The 20065-nt window shown below is 41.5% G+C and overlaps 1 protein-coding gene across 1 annotated transcript; it reads left to right on the forward strand.

Moving 5' to 3' along the window:
* The first annotated feature begins 677 nt into the window (after window positions 1–677).
* On the forward strand, window positions 678–6282 carry hsbp1l1 (heat shock factor binding protein 1 like 1). Its single transcript, XM_086281018.1, has 3 exons — window positions 678–752; window positions 851–915; window positions 4122–6282. The coding sequence occupies exons 1-3, from the start codon at window positions 708–710 to the stop codon at window positions 4216–4218; spliced, it is 207 nt and encodes a 68-aa protein (XP_086137144.1). The 5' UTR covers window positions 678–707; the 3' UTR covers window positions 4219–6282.
* The last annotated feature ends 13783 nt before the right edge of the window (window positions 6283–20065 follow it).

The raw sequence follows: 20065 nt of genomic DNA on the forward strand, positions 1-20065 counted from the left end.
GATCACCAGCCTGTCTCAGGGCTAACAGAGAGAAACAACCTCAACCTCTCGCCCCTCTTAATCTTTCAGTCGTCTTAAACCCACGCTGGCTCTTCTGGACAACTTTAAGGATGAATCCACCCATTCTTAGAAATCTCTGGTGTTAGACGTGTTCCTATTCTATGTCTATTTTATCCAGAATGGTCACCAGTTAACACTGATGAGTGAATTATATCCAAATCAAAAAGACTAAATGATCCTACCCTCATGTCAAAGCTGTTGGCATTTACACCTTGGTAATATCACAGATTGGCACAAAGATTTAAGAGTCAAACCTTGCAATTATGAGCCAATTATGCAACTTACATATACCGTGTACATTTAGGCCATAGCTATTCACCCTTGTGCCAAATTTAAAAAATAAAAAATCTTCTAGAAAAAAAAATCATATTGAAATAAAATTGTAGCTGAAAAAAAATGTGGTGACTTGAAGGTTGATCCCCTGCGACGCTTTTATTTTGAAGGGACGAGCGCCACAAGCGGAAGTTTGTGTCAACTCGGCATACCGCAAAGTTAAGGGAGTCACCGCCAGCGTTACAGAAAGGAAACTCATTTGGGATTTTTTAACCTGGGTGTCACAGGCCGGTGCGGCAAAACAGTCCCAGGCAGGCGTGTGTGTGTTGTTTGAGTGCAGCTGAGCGGGTTGTGTGTGTGTGTCTGGAGACACCATGTCTAAAACAGAGTGCAAAGCAGCTGAAGACATGACCGAGGCGGTGAGTTTGTTTCATGTGACCTACGTGTCCTGTAAAAAGCACAACCCGGGCAGGCAAACATCTGTGTAAGAACGAGTTTCCTTCTCTCGTCCGTTTAGATGGAGGCAACCATGCAGCGACTTGAGCAAAGATTCCAGAGCATCTCTGAACAGCTGGAGTCCAAACATATCCTTTTTTCCAGCCGTGTTTTCTTCCATTTCAGGCGCGTTTTATCCACGCAGTCAGTCAGCTCAAAGTTCTGCTTGCTAAGACACACCTGAGAGCAATGAGCTCACTAATGAGACTTTCACTTTGACTCCTGTCAATGAACACGTGGCCACTAGAGGGCGACCGACCGCTACCGAGACTCTTGAACTGTTCAACTGTTGTACAAGTTTAGCGCCACTGCTACTGAAGGTAAAATAAGTCTTCTTTAAAAATCACGTCGTTTTTGGTTTTCATACAACAATCACTTAAAAGTGCAGTATGAAGAAAATCAAATGAGACAAACCTCTGTCAAATGTGACATTCTGCCTGTGACTTCTGCTACTGTATATGTTTAAATAATAATTATCTATTTAAGGCACATTGGCACCCAGTAATGAGATTTCTTCCTGTAAAAGAGTCAACAGTGAAATGTGTGTTAAAAGATGGGAATATACTCAGAAATTAAGCTTTGTCTACTAGAAAATGTGTCAGTGACGAGGGGTGATTTTGATATGTGGTTGGAGAAATCATTATTTGATCCTTTGTAAGTTTGCTCACTCACGAAGAAATGAGTGGTTATAAATGTGGTGCACACCTCAGTCAGTCAGTTACAGATACTCCTGGTCTCAGCTATTTCAGTGTATAAAGCACACAAAATCAGTGTCCTCCATTCTAACCTCTCCGCCACCATTGGCAAGACCAGAGCTGTCCTGTCAAAGGACATCGATGACAAGTTTGTAGACCTGCCCAAGACCAACAGCAAGAAGTTTGGTGAGGAGGTGACAGCTGTTCACCCTGGGTCTGGAGCTGCATGTAAGATCTTGCATCATTGGATGAGGATTATCCTGAGGAGGGTATGGACCAGCATGTACACATGTACAGGCCTGTCTTAAGTTTACCACTGAACATCTAACCTGTGGTCAGATTAAACCAAAGTCGAGCTCTTTGTGTTTGGAGGAACAGAAATGCTGCATATGACCTGAAGAACACCATCCCCACAGTCAAGCACAGAGGTGGAGACATTATGCTTTGGGGGTGTTTTTCTGTTGAGGGCACAGGACGACTTTGAGATAGAGGGGCCAAAGGACAGAGCCATGTTCCACATATAAACCCCTTCTCTCAGCAAAAACACCGAAGAAGGGTCTTACAGCATGGCAGTGCCCCAAAACTAAACACTCAAGCTGTTGCTGATGTAGTCAGAAAATACACACAGAAATAAAGATGCAGCTTCAAATTGCAGTAAATCATTTATTGAAAAGCAATTTCAATAAAATCGAAGCTCAGACAAAAATAAACAAAAGCGCCCTGAGAAGTTTGGATGTAAGTGCCCTGCTGCAATATGCGGGTCACTTGTGCTCTGAACACTCTGTATGCTGTGAGATGCATTAATTCTAAATGGGTAAAATCGCCAACAAGGGCTTCTCCACTGAGCACTGAGTCATATTATGTTTGAATTCAGTGACATGCAAATCATTTCTAACGTTTATTTAATGTGTTTTCCTGGATTTTTGATTGATATTATTTCATAAAAATAAAAGATTGTTCACTTACAACTAAATGAACAAACTTACAAATTTACAGCAGGGGATCAAATAGTTATTAAAAGCTAACAGAGCTGCAGCTATTGATTATTTTAGTAACGGAGTAATCTGTCAATTGTTCCATCGATTAATTGACTAATTGGATAGGATGATCTGATATCCTCGTGTTGTTGTTCCCACATCATCAAAATAAATGTTGTTCCAGGTTCAACATTGCAAGTGACCAATCACATTGTTGTGACGTCATACTTTTGCAAACCAAGCGATTCATTCATTTATGAAATTCCAATGTTGCAAGAACGATATGTATAATGCTTACCGTTTATTAAAGAACAGTATCCTGAAATGCAACGAATTCAAATTGCTGGATTGGCAGACAGCGGTGGTTTCTCGCATGTTAAGAAGACGTTTTTTTCCAAAGTCACAAAAGTATGACGTCACAACAATGTGATTGCTCACTTGCAATGTTGAACCTGGAACAACATTTATTATTCTGATGATGTGGGAACAACACAGACACAAGGATATCAGATCGTGCAATTGGATAAGAAATACTGTTGAATATTTATAATCGCTAATTAATAAGACAAAAGAGAAAACATGGGTCTGTCACAATAAAATGCTCAGTGGTTTCTATTTTAGAAATTGCAGTGTTTTAAAGTTTAACTGCATACAACATCTGTCAAAAACCCCAAACAAGCCCTTTAATTGTATTTATGTGCCATGTTGAAATGTAATTTTAAAAGAAAATATTTTCTTAAATCCTATAAATATATATTAATCTCAAGTATTTAAACAACAGCATAAAAATGTACCTTTACTTCTTGGAAGACTTTCTGATGTTAACAGGAGCCAATGATGGTGTAGACATTATGTAATATTATTTATAATTCAGTGTCCAACCGAACAACCCTCAGGTCAGTGGCTCTCAGTTTAATGGCTCTTGTATGTTTTATTAGCTATGAAAAAAGCTTTTATTTTTATATTTTTAAATATTAACATGGTTTTAATTAACACAATATTTTATATTATTTCATTTTCAATCAGAAAAATGTTACAAAAGCCTTGAAATAAATATGGTCTAGTACACCCCATGCCCCCCTTTAGACTCACCCCTGTTTGCTTCAGCGAGCTGTATAATGAATGAATAAAGTGAAGAGTCCATTTGCAGGTTTTAACACAACTTCTGGAGCCTTACTGCAGATTTTTCTGAGTGTCAAACAATCAGCGAGGATGGGGCAGCTACAAAGTTTGCTCTTATTCATGTTGGAGTTTGCTGGTCAGGTGCTTTGATGACTGACGCTTGCTTTTTCCCTGTAAAGGTTTTAATGGCGATCACAGGAACAGCGCTGCTGTTTTAGGCACTAGAAGCAAGTTTTCTTTCACTCTACCTGAGCTCACAGTGTCAGTAACAGCGCTGCCTCTTTGCAGTGTGTAAACAGACTCTGTGCCAGCGTCATCATCACTGCTGCTGTTGCGTTATCAGTGTTTTTGTTCATAACTGGCAGTTTTGACAAATGTGTCCTCTGACCTCCGCTCCTGGTCTCAGAGGTGGTGTTATTCAAACGTCTGGGAAAAAATGAACATATTGTAGATGTAGTTAGCTTCATGAATGCAGACTTGTTTGTTTCTTAATGCTCACACTTGATCAGATGGGAACCCGCATCAACGACCTTGAGAGAAACGTCACTGAGCTCATGACGCAGGCTGGTATGGAGGCGCAGGCATCTTCAAAGTGACGCCAGGCTGACACCTCATCTGTCCAATGAGCTGTTTCCTGTTGTGACCTCACACTTCATCGGTCTTGAAGCGGGACTTCAGATGGTGAAGTCCCACCTGAAGTAGTGAATCTCATGTTAACATATCCTTATTTTTCCAGCTGCTATGATGTGCTGTTCAGATCATATCCAATCAGGGTTACCTCGGAGATTTATTGGAAGCAATGTCCTCCAATCAGACGGTTTTATTTTCCACTTTTCCAACTCATAAAATACAGCCTCTTACCACTTCATTAGGTACACCTGTACAATCTGGGCAATCAGTTCCAACAGTTCTGCCTCGTACTCCAGCATGACAAAGCTGACCTCTCTCATTGTGACTGGAAGCGTTCACAGAAGTCTTACTTCAGCTGTGTGCTTCTCCTCAGGACCGTCTGTGTTGGCTTTAAACATGTAATTAATGAAATACCTCTCTGAACCTCAGCCAGTTACAAGCAAGCCTGTCTTATTCAAGGCTGGGTTGATGGCTAAGCTGTTATGCAGAAATGCATCTACAGTGAAGTCTAATAAAGCAACAGCATGGTGCATTTATAAAGGCTTTATTAACGTCTTAAAACACCATTGTTTGCTTGTTTCGGTGGTTGTCTTTACTTTAACTGGCACATCACTACCCTTAATCTCTAACAACCTTCACCTCAGTAACGTCTGTGGATGTGAATTCTGGATCCTTGAGTTGTACTGATGTGGAGACCAGGAGTTCTCAAAGTTTTGATGTCTTAATGCTAATTGCAGGTTCTCCATATGACAAATGCACAAATTACACAGTTGTAGTGTTTGTAATGTGTAGGTGCACAATGTTTATGTTGGAATTTTTAATTTTTGTGCTGGTTCACTGGTTTCTAGAGATTTTGATTCTATTTGTAGCATCAGTTTGGGGTTACATGCACTCACACATGTGGCTGAACACCCAAATAGGAAAAAAAAACCCAAATCAGTTAATAGTGAGATTTCTAAGTTTCTCGTCTGTAAATGTTTTACTTTGGTACTGAGTACTTTATGAGAAAGTACTCAGTGAGCAATAAACCAGCTGCTCTTCAACAAGTGTCTCATCGTGTGAATGAAGAGGGCCACCTTCATGGACAGCACTGCTGACAGCAGTCTGCGTTCTGCTCTACAGTCTCTGACACTTAGCGGCACATGAACCAGCTGTTTACCTGCTGCGGTTCTGGTAGCTCTGAATGTTGCAGCAGATCTGCAGTCCAGCATGGTTGCAGTATGTCCACCTGACTGAAAAGATCCTCTCTCACAAAGCAGCTGAACATCGAGGCAGAGGAACATGGTGCTCTGCACTGAACTGCAACAGTGATGCACCTGGGCAGGTTCCCACCTATTAGTACGATGGCTGTTATATATCTGTGGCACTTATCAGAATTGGGCAGGTTTGGTCTGCTCTGATGGCTGTGTGTTGAACATTCTGACTGCTTTATCACAGTGTGACACAAATATCAGTGAATAGTCAGCAGTGCATTCAGTTCTGCTTGTCCACAACACACGTGCTCTTGCACAACAAGTGGTTGAGCTGGTTAAAAAGCTCAACCTGAGATAAAAACATCACAGCTAGAAAATATTTTTGTTTTATTGGTGGACTATAGTCCAGCTCCTGGCGAGTTACAAGGTGAAGATACTTTAGTTATTGTTAAACTAACAATATTTACTCTATGCTTAAAATGACCAGGGAAACATTACTGCAGTGCTTACAGGCTGTTCAGTACATTCACACGTCAAATCAAGACGCGTGTCATCAGTGACAGTAGCTCATTGGGGAAAATAAGGAAAATGTTTTTCATTTATTTACTGCAAGTATTTATTTCCATTTTTTGTTGAAATATTGTGATTATAACATTGAGTCTAAATCCTGAAAGGCACTTGTTAACTTTGTATCTATGCATAAAATAAAAATGTAATTATCAGTTTAAATGTAACATTTCTGGGAGATGATGCTGTTTAATATCTATGCAGTTTTTTGTGACCTTTAATATCATTTAATGTGCAACATCAGCGTGTCCACCCTCATTAAATTTTTCTACATGTTCTCTTTGTCAGTGTAACTTTGTTTCACGTACAGCATCCAGTGTATTGAGGAAATTAGGAAAATAAAATGAATTAAACCTGTAGTAGTGAACAAGGGCCGGACTGCCCTGTGAGGAGGAGGGGCTTTAACTGAATGTGTAGCGCTAACACTTTCTACATTGCTTTGCAATATGTGGACTATAAAGGCAACAAGTTAGCAAGAAATGCAGGTAAAAATGTGAACTGTGGTGTGTTGTATTTGGAGAGTAGCTGTTTCTAAATATTAGCAAAGAAGACTCCAGATATTGGGTCTTTAAGAACTTTGACTGGTCCCTGGCTCCCACCAGGGACGGACCAGTGGATTTAAGGTCAAAACTGCCACAGAAACATGTCGACTGCTACCAATCCAAATTCCATAAACCTGTGTGGAGAGGTGGAACATGGGAAAAGAGAAAACCCCTTTAAATCTGCTCCGGATCTGACTCATATTCTTAAAAAAGTGCCCTCTAATTACTGAATGTGGTTTTCAGTTATGTTGTATGCTGTGAACAACAAGTTGATAGAAATCTTACCAGCATCCTGATCCTGCGAAGGAAGAAAAGGAAAAGCTTTTGTGATTATTTTAATCACATTATTGAATCCACTGACTGTGAGTATTAAAATTAGCTTGAGCTTAGAGGGTAAGGATATGGAGACCACACACATTTAGGAGGTACTGTGCATTTCTTTGTTTATACCTAAATAGATGAATCACTTTTCTGGTAAAACACTGCCCCCTTGTGGAGATTAAACTTTTATTTTTAAGAGGATTAGAAATGACCAGGAAACTGGATGGGTTCAGATGGAACAAAGCACAGCTAAGAACGTATCCTTATTAACATTACCCTTTATTAATTCAAAATTGATTAAAACCCTAAAAATAGAGAATGACTGGAGAAAACATACTCTGAAGATGTGGACAACAATAAGGAAAAAAAAATGGGGGGCCCTTTGTCCATCTCGAGAGCCATGCTAGTGAGAGACAATATACAGGGTGGGCCATTTATATGGATACACCGTAATAAAATGGGAATGGTTGGTGATATTAAAGTCCTGTTTGTGGCACATTAGTATATGTGAGGGGGCAAACTCCTCAAGATGGGTGGTGACCATGGTGGCCATTTAGAAGTCGGTCATCTTGGATACAACTTTTGTTTTTTCAATAGGAAGAGGGCCATGTGACACATCAAACTTATTGGTAATGTCACAAGAAAAACAATGGTGTGCTTGGTTTCAACCTAACTTTATTCTTTCATAAGTTATTTACAAGTTTCTGACCACTTATAAAATGTGTTCAATGTGCTGCCCATTGTGTTGGATTGTCAATGCAACCCTACTTCTCCCACTCTTCACACACTGATAGCAACACCGCAGGAGAAATGCCAGCACATGCATTTTATTGTTTTGTTTTTCTTTTTTGTTTTTCTCTTAAATGGTCTTATGTCAGAGAATGTTGATATGTTGCTTGTTTGGTTGTTTATTACCAAAAAAAGTACTAAATAAAAAGTCCCCCCTCCCCCAAAAAGAGGAAGTTTCCATATTGGATGTTTAAAATTTAAACTAGGATAAAAAATGGACAGACTAAGACTTTTTCGTGCAGCTTTCACTTGCACATTGCTACACACGTTTTGTTTTTGGTTTTTTGGTAAGGTGTCTACTGCCACTCCATGCTTAATCGCAGTCACAGTGCTCTCATGCACTTGATGGTTTGACATTGGGAAAGCCTCAGAGGGGGTCAGTTTGTGAATGGGACTGGGCCCAGTTTCTTGTGTCCCTTGTGTTGCTGTATCCCAAGTGTGGGATTAAAAAGTCTAAATGCTCCTAAAATGAACTCACACTCCCCTCTAGTGGTCACATGTGCTCATTGCAGTGCATTTTCTTGTTGCTGACTGTGGTGCTGAAAGTGTCCAGCAGCATGTGCCTGCATAGTAATGAAATTTGAAAAACATCAATTGTTAGATCAGACTCAGAAATCTTCTGGCAGCATCATGTGATGATGTTATTGGAATTTGCTGTTTTGTTCCTTTTGCTGTTTCACCACAATCCTGCACACAGAGCAAAAACAAACAGTTTTTATGATTTGTTTTGGAAGCTTTTTTAGCAAGAACTGGAACACAGACAGCGTGCCAGGTGTTACTCTGACCATCAGTGCAGTGCATTATTTTTTTAATGCATTAGTTTTCCTGCTGATATTTGAGATAATTCATAGAAACAGACTAAAACTCTGATCAGATGTGCTTTCTTAAACAGTATTGTGGTGTTTGTGCTTTTGTAGTTTTCCATGATAGTTGTCAGCTGTTCAACCCAATGGCACAACAGTACATTTGGACATTTTAATCATGCATGATCAAAAAGTAAGCATAACAGACACAGAGTAAGCTTTGCCTTTCTATTTTTCCATGCGAATCCAAAAAACAGCAAACCACAAAGCTGCATTTGCAGTGTTTCACCTGTAGATGGCAGTGGTATAAATCCCTTTTATTTTGCATGACTTTTCTCTCCTCCTCTTGAGACAGACACCAAATCCCCTTTGAGACCAGCAGAAATATTACACAGAAATCAAACAACACTGGCTGCATGTGTGTGTGTGTGTGTGTGTGTGTGTGTGTGTGTGTGTGTGTGTGTGTGTGTGTGTAGAGGTGGGTACATGTGTGCCTGTGCGTGAGTGCGCCTCGAATGCCGCCAGGCCTCGTTGTGATGCTCACCGAAGCCAAAGAGCAAGAACGCTGCTGACCGTGTTGCTATGGCTGCCTGTGCTAAAGCAGACATTTGCCAGCCTATGTAAGTGTATTTGTGTGCGTGTGTGTTTACCCATGCGCATGGCTATGTGTACTTGGGAAACAGCCAAAGGCAGGGGAGAGGGGAGGGTGTCACGCTGATGGATTCTGCTCCCAGCACATTGTGAGCATGAGACACTTTGAGCATTGCATGATACTACTTTAGCAGTTGGGGCAGTAAATGGAGTTCACACACTTTTCTCCTCAGCGGTGGAGTGGTGAGTGGGTGTGTGGAGAGCGGTGACCGGCAGCGATTGGAGGCTGAGAGGTTCAGCCCTGTGGCCCACGCTGGGCGGGTGGGCGGTAGGGGAGGGGGGCTTTAATGGCTGTACATGGTTAGCACTCAGGTTAGGGTAAGGCACTTCAGAGAGTGTGTGTACAATTGCTCGCCCTATTTCTCCCTCTCCGTAATGCCACTTTTGCACACTTCACTTAATATGTGAGAAACAAGGTAAATGTCAATAATCCAAAGTGGTTTCCTCTCTTTTCTCTTAACGTCTTTCCATCCAGGACAAATGCCCACGTGTGCCTGAGGTTTTCCTCCCTCTGATTTCCTCATGCAGTGGAGCAGAAGCTACGATCCAGCTGTTTATCTCTCCATCACTACGAACCCAGTCACCTTTTTCAGCCCCGTCTTCCTGATGTTGCCCTTAACCCCTTCATGCATGAATTATGACAACCTCAATCAGGATTCTTTCTTAAGTATTTTTATTCATCTTTAGGCATGAAAAAAGATTTTTGAACTTCATTTTTTTAAACATGTACTTTTAAAAGAGTTTTTTTACGTGTCCACTTAGGTGGACAGCATACTTTTTAACTTATGAATTTGACAAATGAATAAATAATTTACACTGTGTTGTGTTTATGTGCAAGTATACATCAACGCTGACACAAATACAAGAAAACAGCCTTTGAATAGCTGTCCACTGTAGTGACCACTATGCATGAAAGGGTTAAGTAGCAGTAGTGCTCACTCTGACCTGATGGGAGTAGCAGCCCTTTAGAGCAGGGGTGTCAAACATAAGGCTCGGGGGCTAGAATTGGCCCGGCAAGGAGTCCAATCCGGCAAACTGGATTTTAAAATGTGGAGGGCTTAAATTGTGGAGTTTGTATTTTCATGGATTTTACAGTTGATTAAGATCTCCCCCATGGCCTCTCATACTACACCAAAGTCATTATAAGAGAGAAACAGTTAAAAGGGAGAAAAGTTCCTGTTTTTTCACCATTTACTATAGAAATTGCATGGTTTTGTTTTTTACAGTATCTCCACAGTAAGCCAGCACACAATAAATAGTAAGTGTGTTTATATTCATCTGGTCTTCTTGCACTTTTATCTAACATACAGACAGTTCGTGTTTTAGCATTAGGTACTTGATAACTTGCACTGAGCTGTTTGTTGAGTTGAAATTAGATACAGAAGTGTTGTAATTTCCACTCTGACCTCATCACAGCAGTGCTGCAGACACAATGATAGAGAAATGCGCCTGTTTGGGTTATTGTAACAGTAACTTGGCAGGTTTAGTTTATTGTGCAGTGACCATGCAGCATGAATCTAAATGTAATAAATCATTTCCCTCTGTAAGAAGTATACAGCTGTGTGTCTGTAAGCTAACAGTATAAACGTGACATATCAATATTAACATCCCTTTGTGTTTTGTTTGTTTCTGATTGTTTTGTCACTTTATACAATCAAGTGGAAATGTCTCCTTTGACAGTTTTTGTGCTATTAATTTGTCCCCTTAGTTAAAAGATATCGATAAATTAATTACCACAATGGTTATATTATAATTGGTCATATTAAGAAAGCCCCAAAATATTATGGTCAGCCCTGATTTTGGGAAGTTTAAGCTTGTTAAACTTCCCAAAATCCAACAAGTTGGCAGAACCAGAACAAATTTCTAATGAGTTTTTACCGTGCCATCTGCTCTGTGTAAATGCATTAGTATAATGTTAAAAAACGTTGAGCAGCAGGATATTCTTTTTACTTTTTGTGCAAAAAGCACTAGTTCACATGTCAGTGCCAGGATTGCACGTGGGCAGCTTCAGTTCCGACACCTTGTTCTTCGTGTTATACTGTTTTAGTCTGTACTGATACCACTTGGATAACACGAGAGCACTGAGCGCCCCTGTGGCGTTGTGGCACTGCTGTCTGTCAGATCACCACAAAATGGAAGGTACTCAACCAACAGCCGTAATCCCTCGGATGACCAAAATCTCCCTTGCAGTTGTGGAAAATGGAACAGTTTCATAAAGGATGCTTGAATGTTGCTTCACCTGTGAACATCCACAGAGGATCACCTCTGCTCTCCTCTCCTGAAAGTCTTAAATTTCACAGGAAAACAAAGAGTGCATGAACCAAGAGAGGTTGTTCTAAGATCGGAGGTAAATAATAGGACGGGTCCCTCTTCTACGACACGACAAACAAGCTTACACACATGCATACGGAAGACACCTGTGTGTTGCCGGTTGCCTGAGGCTCTTTGATTCCTGCCGTGCTTTAATCTGTGCTGTGCTCTTGCCTGCCTTTGAAGTGAAAATCCCTGTCACCTTCGCCTCTGGCTCGGCCACATTCGCCCTCATTCTCTGCACACACACACATGCAAACAAACCACAAATGACCACCTGTTATCTTTGTCATTGTAATTTCAGAGTCGCAGCTCATTTAGGAGCCTAACTCACAGTCACATGTATGTTCTGTTCTACTGTGCCAACAGTGAGCTAAATTTACCCCGGCAGTTATTTTAGGGTCTTTATAACATACATCACTCCCTGTCTGCCGTAATACATTTCTATCCACAGGAATAGAAACAGACTTCCAACTTTGTTCTGGGACAAAAGTCAATTCATGGCTGGAACAAAGAAGGGGCAGTGGATGGCGTAAAGAGCACCAGAAAGCGGAAAGGGCTTCAGTACAGAAGGGGAGAAAACTTCTATATGCTGGATAGGAAATTAAAATGATCTTCTTGCACGTTTCCACATTTTTTTTTCCATAGAAGTGTTTGAAATAATAGATACAGTTTAATTTAGGATTTTTAAATCACATGATTCTATTGTAATAAAATACCTTCCCGCATCGTGATCCCCTTTAAGGCATCCAACATTTTGATTCCAGCCGTAGCCCGGTAGCCTCCTGATAGCAGTCACCTTTAGCCACCACAACTTGCTGCTTCTTACACACACAGTGGAGTTTCTGCCATGGTTTAATTACACTGCTAATGCTCAGTTATTTGTATTGTCAATGATGCTGTTAAAGGAATGTAAAACATAGAGCACTAAAGCTCTTTAAAGTAATAATGTGTGCTAGAGATTTAAGTTTGTCAGCAGAGAACTGTGGGGGGTTTTCTTCTGCAAGGTTAGCTAAAAAGCTAGCTAGTTGAGCTAATGGTGCTGTAACATTAGTTCAGGAACTGAAAAAAAAAAGCATTTTTTAATATTTCTAGCTTTTGTTACAAGAAAGGCCATTAATGGTTCTAAAGAAGCAGTCTAACATACAAATACAATCATTGTAGGTGTTAATAGTCTATTTCTATCAAAAAGTACATCTCTCTGTTTGGATGTTAAAGTTTACCTTATCAAAAGGTAAGAGTCAGAGGTTTATTTTGTACATTTACCACTCTGAGGCAAGTGTGAAAAGCAGAGAACTGGTGACAGTGTGAGTTACCATTGTTGGACTGCAACATTAGCGGTAGCAGTGGTGTTTCCCTATCACCTGCTGCTCTTTCAGTCCAACAGTGCAGCTCATTTCAATAGTAATTTACAAATAGCCAGCTTGTGAGGCATCCAGGGAACATCAGTAAATTGTAGCGTGCCCCAGTAGTCTGCATGTTTGACATTTAGCCACGTGATTGACCTCAACATTACAACCAGCTTGCTAATACTGCGTAGGTCGCCCCTGTGCTCTTACCTGTTGCGACACAGATGTGGGTCCTGTTGTGTCTGGCACTAGGATGTTGTAGGTTTTGGGATGGGGCCTCAGTGGAGCGAGCTAATCTCAGCGCATCTTGCGAAAGCTTGATTGGATTGGGATTTGGGGAGTTTGGAGGTTGGGTCAGTGCCTTTGGCTCCCTGTTGTGTTCTTCAAGTCTTTTCTAAGCTGTTTGGATGTGTGGAGGTGTACTCTGTCTTTTCGGAAGATGCTGCCGTCACCGGGGATTACTCCTGCAATGGAGGTGTGCTCGGCCTGCTGCAGTGTTTCGGTGGGTGGTACTCATCACACTAATGAAATTTGGGCACAGAGATACAAAGAATGCTTCTCAAGTATGACTCTGTTCTCTTCATTTGCATCAAAGAAGCATTAAAAAGACTTGGATTGCTGGGGAATTATCATCATCAGCACTAATCAGAAATCAGAAAGGGTTTTATTGCCAAATGTTGAGCAGGTTAACAACATTAGGAAATTGCTGCGGTGCTTCAGTGCAAACATACTGTCATAAATTGCGCTTAAATAGGCATGAAAAAAATAGAAGTAAGAATAAGAATTAAAAGTGCTACGTAGAAAGATATATGCATGAGATATACATGAGATATATACATGAGAATAAGAATTAAAGTGCTACGTAGAAAGATATATACATGAGTGCAGGTGGTGATCAGTGCCAAACATGGAATGATGCAGTGAACACAGCATAGGGTCATGTGTTAGTGGTGGGAACAGTCGTACGTTTATTGTTCATGTGTCCAACAGCAGAGGGGAAGAAACTGTTCTTATGGCGAGAGGTTCTGGTGCGAATGGACCGGAGCCTCCTGCCTCCTGCCTAATGGATAAAACAGTGTTGTAGATGAACAAGATTTGGTTGATGAACCAGATTGTTCTCTGGACTCTGGAGAAGCGCTTATGAAAGAGCTGTTACAATGTACTTGTGCTTTTTGATTGTTATTGCAATAACAGAATCAATGCTTAAAAGACAGCAAGTTCAGGGTGCGATCAAGTTTTTTCTTTTTTATTGGTGCACACCCTCACCGTTTGATCCCACAAATTTATCTATTTTACTCTAAGTAATATTTAAGATATAATTTAAAATAGAAACATCAAAATGTATCAAATGAGTTTGGAACTAGCATTTAAGATCATTAACCATTGGGAAAGTATTTAATGAGGTCCTAAAGCCATTAAGTAAATTGGGTAATTATCGTGTATACACTCACTGGACACTTTGTTAGGTACAACAACACAACTGCCTTCATTCTTCATGGCCCAGTTTTCACAGTGTGCTTGAAAAATTCATCAGATATTTTGGTCACGAACTGAGATCTGGTGCCTGTGGAGAACGTTTGACTGCAGTGACCTCACAGGAAACCAGTTTAAGGTGGTTTGAGCTTTGTGAAGTGACCATTATCATCAGAAGATGGTACACCATAGCTATTAAAGGATGGACATGGTCAACAATAATACTCAAAGTCAACTGGTACTAAGAGGTCCAAAGTGTGCCAAGAAAATATCCCCCACTCTATTACACCACCACCAGCAGACTGAACTGTTGACACGATACTGAGTTAAAAGTCAGGCTGAATTTTAGTGTTCAAAGAAAAAGCTGATGATCATTAATAAAGATGTGCTACTATTACTAATAAAATTAATAACTGTTAATAATAATAACTAGTATGTTTTAACACATTTAACAACTTCAAGCAAAAAACGTGCATGTGTACACACACCTGTTCACATGTGTGCTTTTCATCTCCTGGGCCTGTCTATTCCCAGAATCCCCCCAACTTGCACAGTCATGTCACTGAATCGGAGACACACACACACACACACACACACACGCACACACACACACACACACACACACACACACACACACACACACACACACACACACACACACGCACGCACGCACGCACGCACGCACACACACACACACACACACACACACACACACACATCCACACCTGTTGCAGGGAAACACACTGCTGCTTCAATGCCATGGCTACCGAGAAATTGACCCAGTTTCCATGGTGACAGAGATGGGGTCGGTTGCCAGCTGCCAATCCCTGGACACACCCATGTCTCACTGACACAAAGAGATAGAGAGGGATGAAGCGATTGGAAATAAGATGGGAACATGTGGAGAGAAGATGGAAAAACGAAACGACAAAAGAATCAGAGAAAGGTGTGGCGATCAAAGCTGACTAGATGGAGAATTGAGGGAAATTGAGAGTGGAGACACTTGAAAAGCAATTTGAAAAACAGGCTGAGTGTGTTCTAAGTTGAACATATGGGAAAAAATCAATCAATCAATCAATCAAAATTTATTTATATAGCACATTTTTAAGACCGAAGTACACCAAAGTGCTTTCCAGTAAAATCGCAGTACAAATAAAATCACACTAAAATATAAATTACAAATATATAAAATATAAGATAATTACATAATCTAAATACAGAGCCAGATGTAAATTTCCCTAATTCGCCTTAAATGCCAGATCAAACAAATATGTTTTTAAACGTGATTTAAAAGACTGAATGGAATCTGACGCGCGAATATGAAGAGGGAGAGTATTCCATAGCCTGGGTGCAGCAACGGCAAAGGCACGGTCTCCTCTGCATTCAGGAGATTTGAAATTGAGGTATAAAAACAGGTAAGAACACAGGTTATGACAGAAAAAAAGAATATACATTTGATATACAGTGGGGCAAAAAGTATTTAGTCAGCCACCGATTGTGCAAGTTCCCCCACTTAAAATGATGACAGAAGTCAGTAATTTGCACCAGAGGTACACTTCAACTGTGAGAGACAGAATCTGAAAAAAAAATCCATGAATTCACATGGTAGGATTTGTAAAGAATTTATTCTTAAATCAGGGTGGAAAATAAGTATTTGGTCAATAACAAAAATACAACTCAATACTTTGTAACATAACCTTTGTTGGCAATAACAGAGGTCAAACAGAGGTTTGCACACACAGTAGCTGGTATTTTGGCCCATTCCTCCATGCAGATCTTCTCGAGAGCAGTGATGTTTTGGGGCTGTCGCCGAGCAACACGGACTTTCAACTCCCGCCACAGATTTTCTATGGGGTTGAGGTCTGGAGACTGGCTAGGCCACTCCAGGACTTTCAAATGCTTCTTACGGAGCCACTCCTTTGTTGCCCGGGTGGTGTGTTTTGGATCATTGTCATGTTGGAAGACCCAGCCTCGTTTCATCTTCAAAGTTCTCACTGATGGAAGGAGGTTTTGGCTCAAAATCTCACGATACATGGCCCCATTCATTCTGTCCTTAACACGGATCAGTCGTCCTGTCCCCTTGGCAGAAAAACAGCCCCATAGCATGATGTTTCCACCCCCATGCTTCACAGTAGGTATGGTGTTCTTGGGATGCAACTCAGTATTCGTCTTCCTCCAAACATGACGAGTTGAGTTTATACCAAAAAGTTCTACTTTGGTTTCATCTGACCACATGACATTCTCCCAATCCTCTGCTGTATCATCCATGTGCTCTCTGGCAAACTTCAGACGGGCCTGGACATGCACTGGCTTCAGCAGCAGAACACGTCTGGCACTGCGGGATTTGATTCCCTGCCGTTGTAGTGTGTTACTGATGGTGACCTTTGTTACTTTGGTCCCAGCTCTCTGCAGGTCATTCACCAGGTCCCCCCGTGTGGTTCTGGGATCTTTGCTCACCGTTCTCATGATCATTTTGACCCCACGGGATGAGATCTTGCGTGGAGCCCCAGATCGAGGGAGATTATCAGTGGTCTTGTATGTCTTCCATTTTCTGATGATTGCTCCCACAGTTGATTTTTTCACACCAAGCTGCTTGCCTATTGTAGATTCACTCTTCCCAGTCTGGTGCAGGTCTACAATACTTTTCCTGGTGTCCTTCGAAAGCTCTTTGGTCTTGGCATTGGCGGAGTTTGGAGTCTGACTGTTTGAGGCTGTGGACAGGTGTCTTTTATACAGATGATGAGTTCAAACAGGTGCCATTCATACAGGTAACGAGTGGGGGACAGAAAAGCTTCTTACAGAAGACGTTACAGGTCTGTGAGAGCCAGAGATTTTCCTTGTTTGAGGTGACCAAATACTTATTTTCCACCCTAATTTACGAATAAATTCTTTACAAATCCTACCATGTGGATTCATGGATTTTTTTTTCACATTCTGTCTCTCACAGTTGAAGTGTACCTCTGGTGCAAATTACTGACCTCTGTCATCATTTTAAGTGGGGGAACTTGCACAATCGGTGGCTGACAATACTTTTTTGCCCCACTGTAGTAGGAAAAAAAAGTATTTTTTATGTGTGAGGAAAAAAAAAAAAAAAAAAAAAATACTCTTCTTCCTGTCGATATCGGACAAATCAGCATCACTGAAGTCAAGACAGCGATCCGACTCCTCAAGAGTGGAAAGGCCGCAGGCCTGGACGAAATCCTCGCCGAAATGCTGAAGCATGGTGGACCCCATCTTGAAGCCGCCCTTACAAGACTCCTAAACGCCTGCTGGTCAACATCACATGTACCCGATGATTGGACAAAAGGCACCATTATCAAACTTCCAAAAAAAGGTGATTTGGGTGACTGTAACAACTGGCGGGGCATCACGTTGCTGTCGGTACCCGGGAAAGTGTTTTGCCTCGCTCTTTTGAATCGGCTACGATACGCTGTGAACGAACGATTGCGAGAAGAGCAGGCTGGGTTTCGGAGTGGCCGGTCATGCGTCGAGCAAATCTTCACCCTCCGCATGATCATTGAACAAACATTGGAATACCAAAAGAAGATTTCTATTAATTTCATTGACTTCGAGAAGGCTTTTGACAGCGTCCACCGGCCGACTCTATGGGCTATCCTACGCCACTATGGAGTCCCTCAGCAGTTTGTAGATGCCTTTCGTTGTCTCTACTCCAACTCCCGTTGCTGCGTCCGGACGGATGACGGCTGCACAGCCTTCTTCAAGATCAATACTGGCGTCCGACAAGGATGCGTGCTATCCCCTTTCCTCTTCCTGTTGGTAATTGACTTCATCATGCAACGATCAGTTGACCAAGCTGGCATCGGTGTGCCCTGGCACGAAGCGCGTAATCTCACTGACTTGGACTTCGCAGATGACATCGCCCTGCTGGGCTCGACTCAGGAAGACCTCCAAAAGTTGACCGTGGCCCTGCAGAGGGAGGCAACGAAAGTTGGATTAAGAATCAGCGCCAAAAAAACCAAGGTACTCCGAGTTGGCTATGCACGTGCCCGCATTCCTGTCATGATCAACCAACAACATACTGAAGAGGTGGAGAATTTTACATATCTTGGCAGCATCATCTCGAATGACGGGGTCTCTGATCGGGATGTCGACGCCAGAGTAGGGAAGGCAGTTGGTGTCCTGCGACGTCTCCAACCTATTTGGAACTCGACTTCCCTGAATGTGAGGGTCAAGATCAGACTACTGAACTCTATCGTCTTCCCTACTGCACTTTACGCTAGTGAAACCTGGCGCTCAACAAGTGCAACTATTCAACACCTGAACGTGCTTCAACAACGTGGCTTGCGGCGAATCCTGAGAATTTCCTACCGGGACCGAATAACAAATGAGGAGGTCCTACGAAGAGCAGGCACCCGCCCATTAGCCGATGTTGTTGCAGAAAGACGCTTTCGCTTTGCGGGACATATTTTACGCCTACCCCCTCATCGCCCAGCTAAGATTGCCATGACATGGCGTCTACGAACTGGCAAGCGAAAGCAAGGCCGACCAAAGACCACATGGCGTCGAACATTTATGGACGACCTGAGAACTGTCGACATTGCCTGGGACGAAGCTGAAGCAGTCGCTGCTGACCGACATCGATGGAGATCACTAGCTGCCCGATGCGCCGCTCGGCGTAGGAGGAACTAATACCTAATACCTAATAATGTGTGAGGAACACTGCGTGCTCATTAGTGAATGAGTTATTAGCCAATGAACACAGCCTGGTCAATCCTCATTTATGACTCTATGACTATTATATTATATTATATTATATATATATATTATATTATATTATATTATATTATATTATATTATATTATATTATATTATATTATATTATTATTATTATTATTATTATTATTATTATATTATCATCTATGACTCTAAAAATTTATCTTCACGTGGTGTTCAAACAGACTTGAAACTAATGACTTGAGCCCATAAACTTACCAGAGAAGTGTCAGCCATGTTAATGTCAGCTGTAAAAATATGCAGGTTTAAGGGCGCCTGCATTGGGTTTAATTCTTGGGCCGGGAAGCTACGCCCGTCTTTTACTTATAGTTCATGAGTGTAATTGTAAATAACGTTAACAAGCACTAGAAACAGATAATTGACAACAGTGTGATTGCCAGTGAAGATGGCCCCAATCCCAGCCTTGTCCCCAGTGGACTAACTGATGGGAAACCTGGACCCTGGCATTCATGTGAACGTTACTTTGGCTGTGTTCAAACAGTCAACTTAGAAAATTTGTAATGCCCTATAGTGTGTCAGTCACTGTGAAGTGCTGTTTGAAATCTGTACTGTAAATCTGAACCAGTCCATAGTGCATGTCGAAGTCACCATAGCGTATATTATTCATTACACAAATCTGTTATCAGAAGAAAATAAAGAGTCAGGAGTTAAGGATGGCCTGGTTAGTGTTTCTCCTCAGACCTCTCAGTGGCTCATCTCCTTCTCTGTTCAAGCAGTTCAATTATGTTTTATTTATATAGTGCAAAATCACAACAGTAGTCACAACAAGGTGCTTTATGTTGTAAGGTAGAGACCCTACAATACTACAGAGAAAATCCCAATAATGGCAATTTAAGAAAGCACTTGGCGACAGTGGGAAGGAAAAAACTCAATTTTAATAGGAAGAAGCTTCTGGGAGAACCAGGCTCAGGGAGGGACAGCCATCTGCTACAAGTGGTTGAAGCAACAGGATAAAAGTTTACCTGCTAAGTCTAAACTGTAACTACGTTACGTAGGAGTTGCGTCAGTGCCTGACGTTTGGGACGGTGACATTAGCTAGTTTTATCGTCATAATGACAAA

The sequence above is a fragment of the Aulonocara sp. 'chitande type north' Nkhata Bay genome, linkage group LG22 (assembly GCF_057382095.1).
Source record: "Aulonocara sp. 'chitande type north' Nkhata Bay isolate Kocher_YH1m ecotype deep benthic linkage group LG22, A_spYH_male_GT1.1, whole genome shotgun sequence".
Lineage (NCBI taxonomy): Eukaryota > Metazoa > Chordata > Actinopteri > Cichliformes > Cichlidae > Aulonocara > Aulonocara sp. 'chitande type north' Nkhata Bay.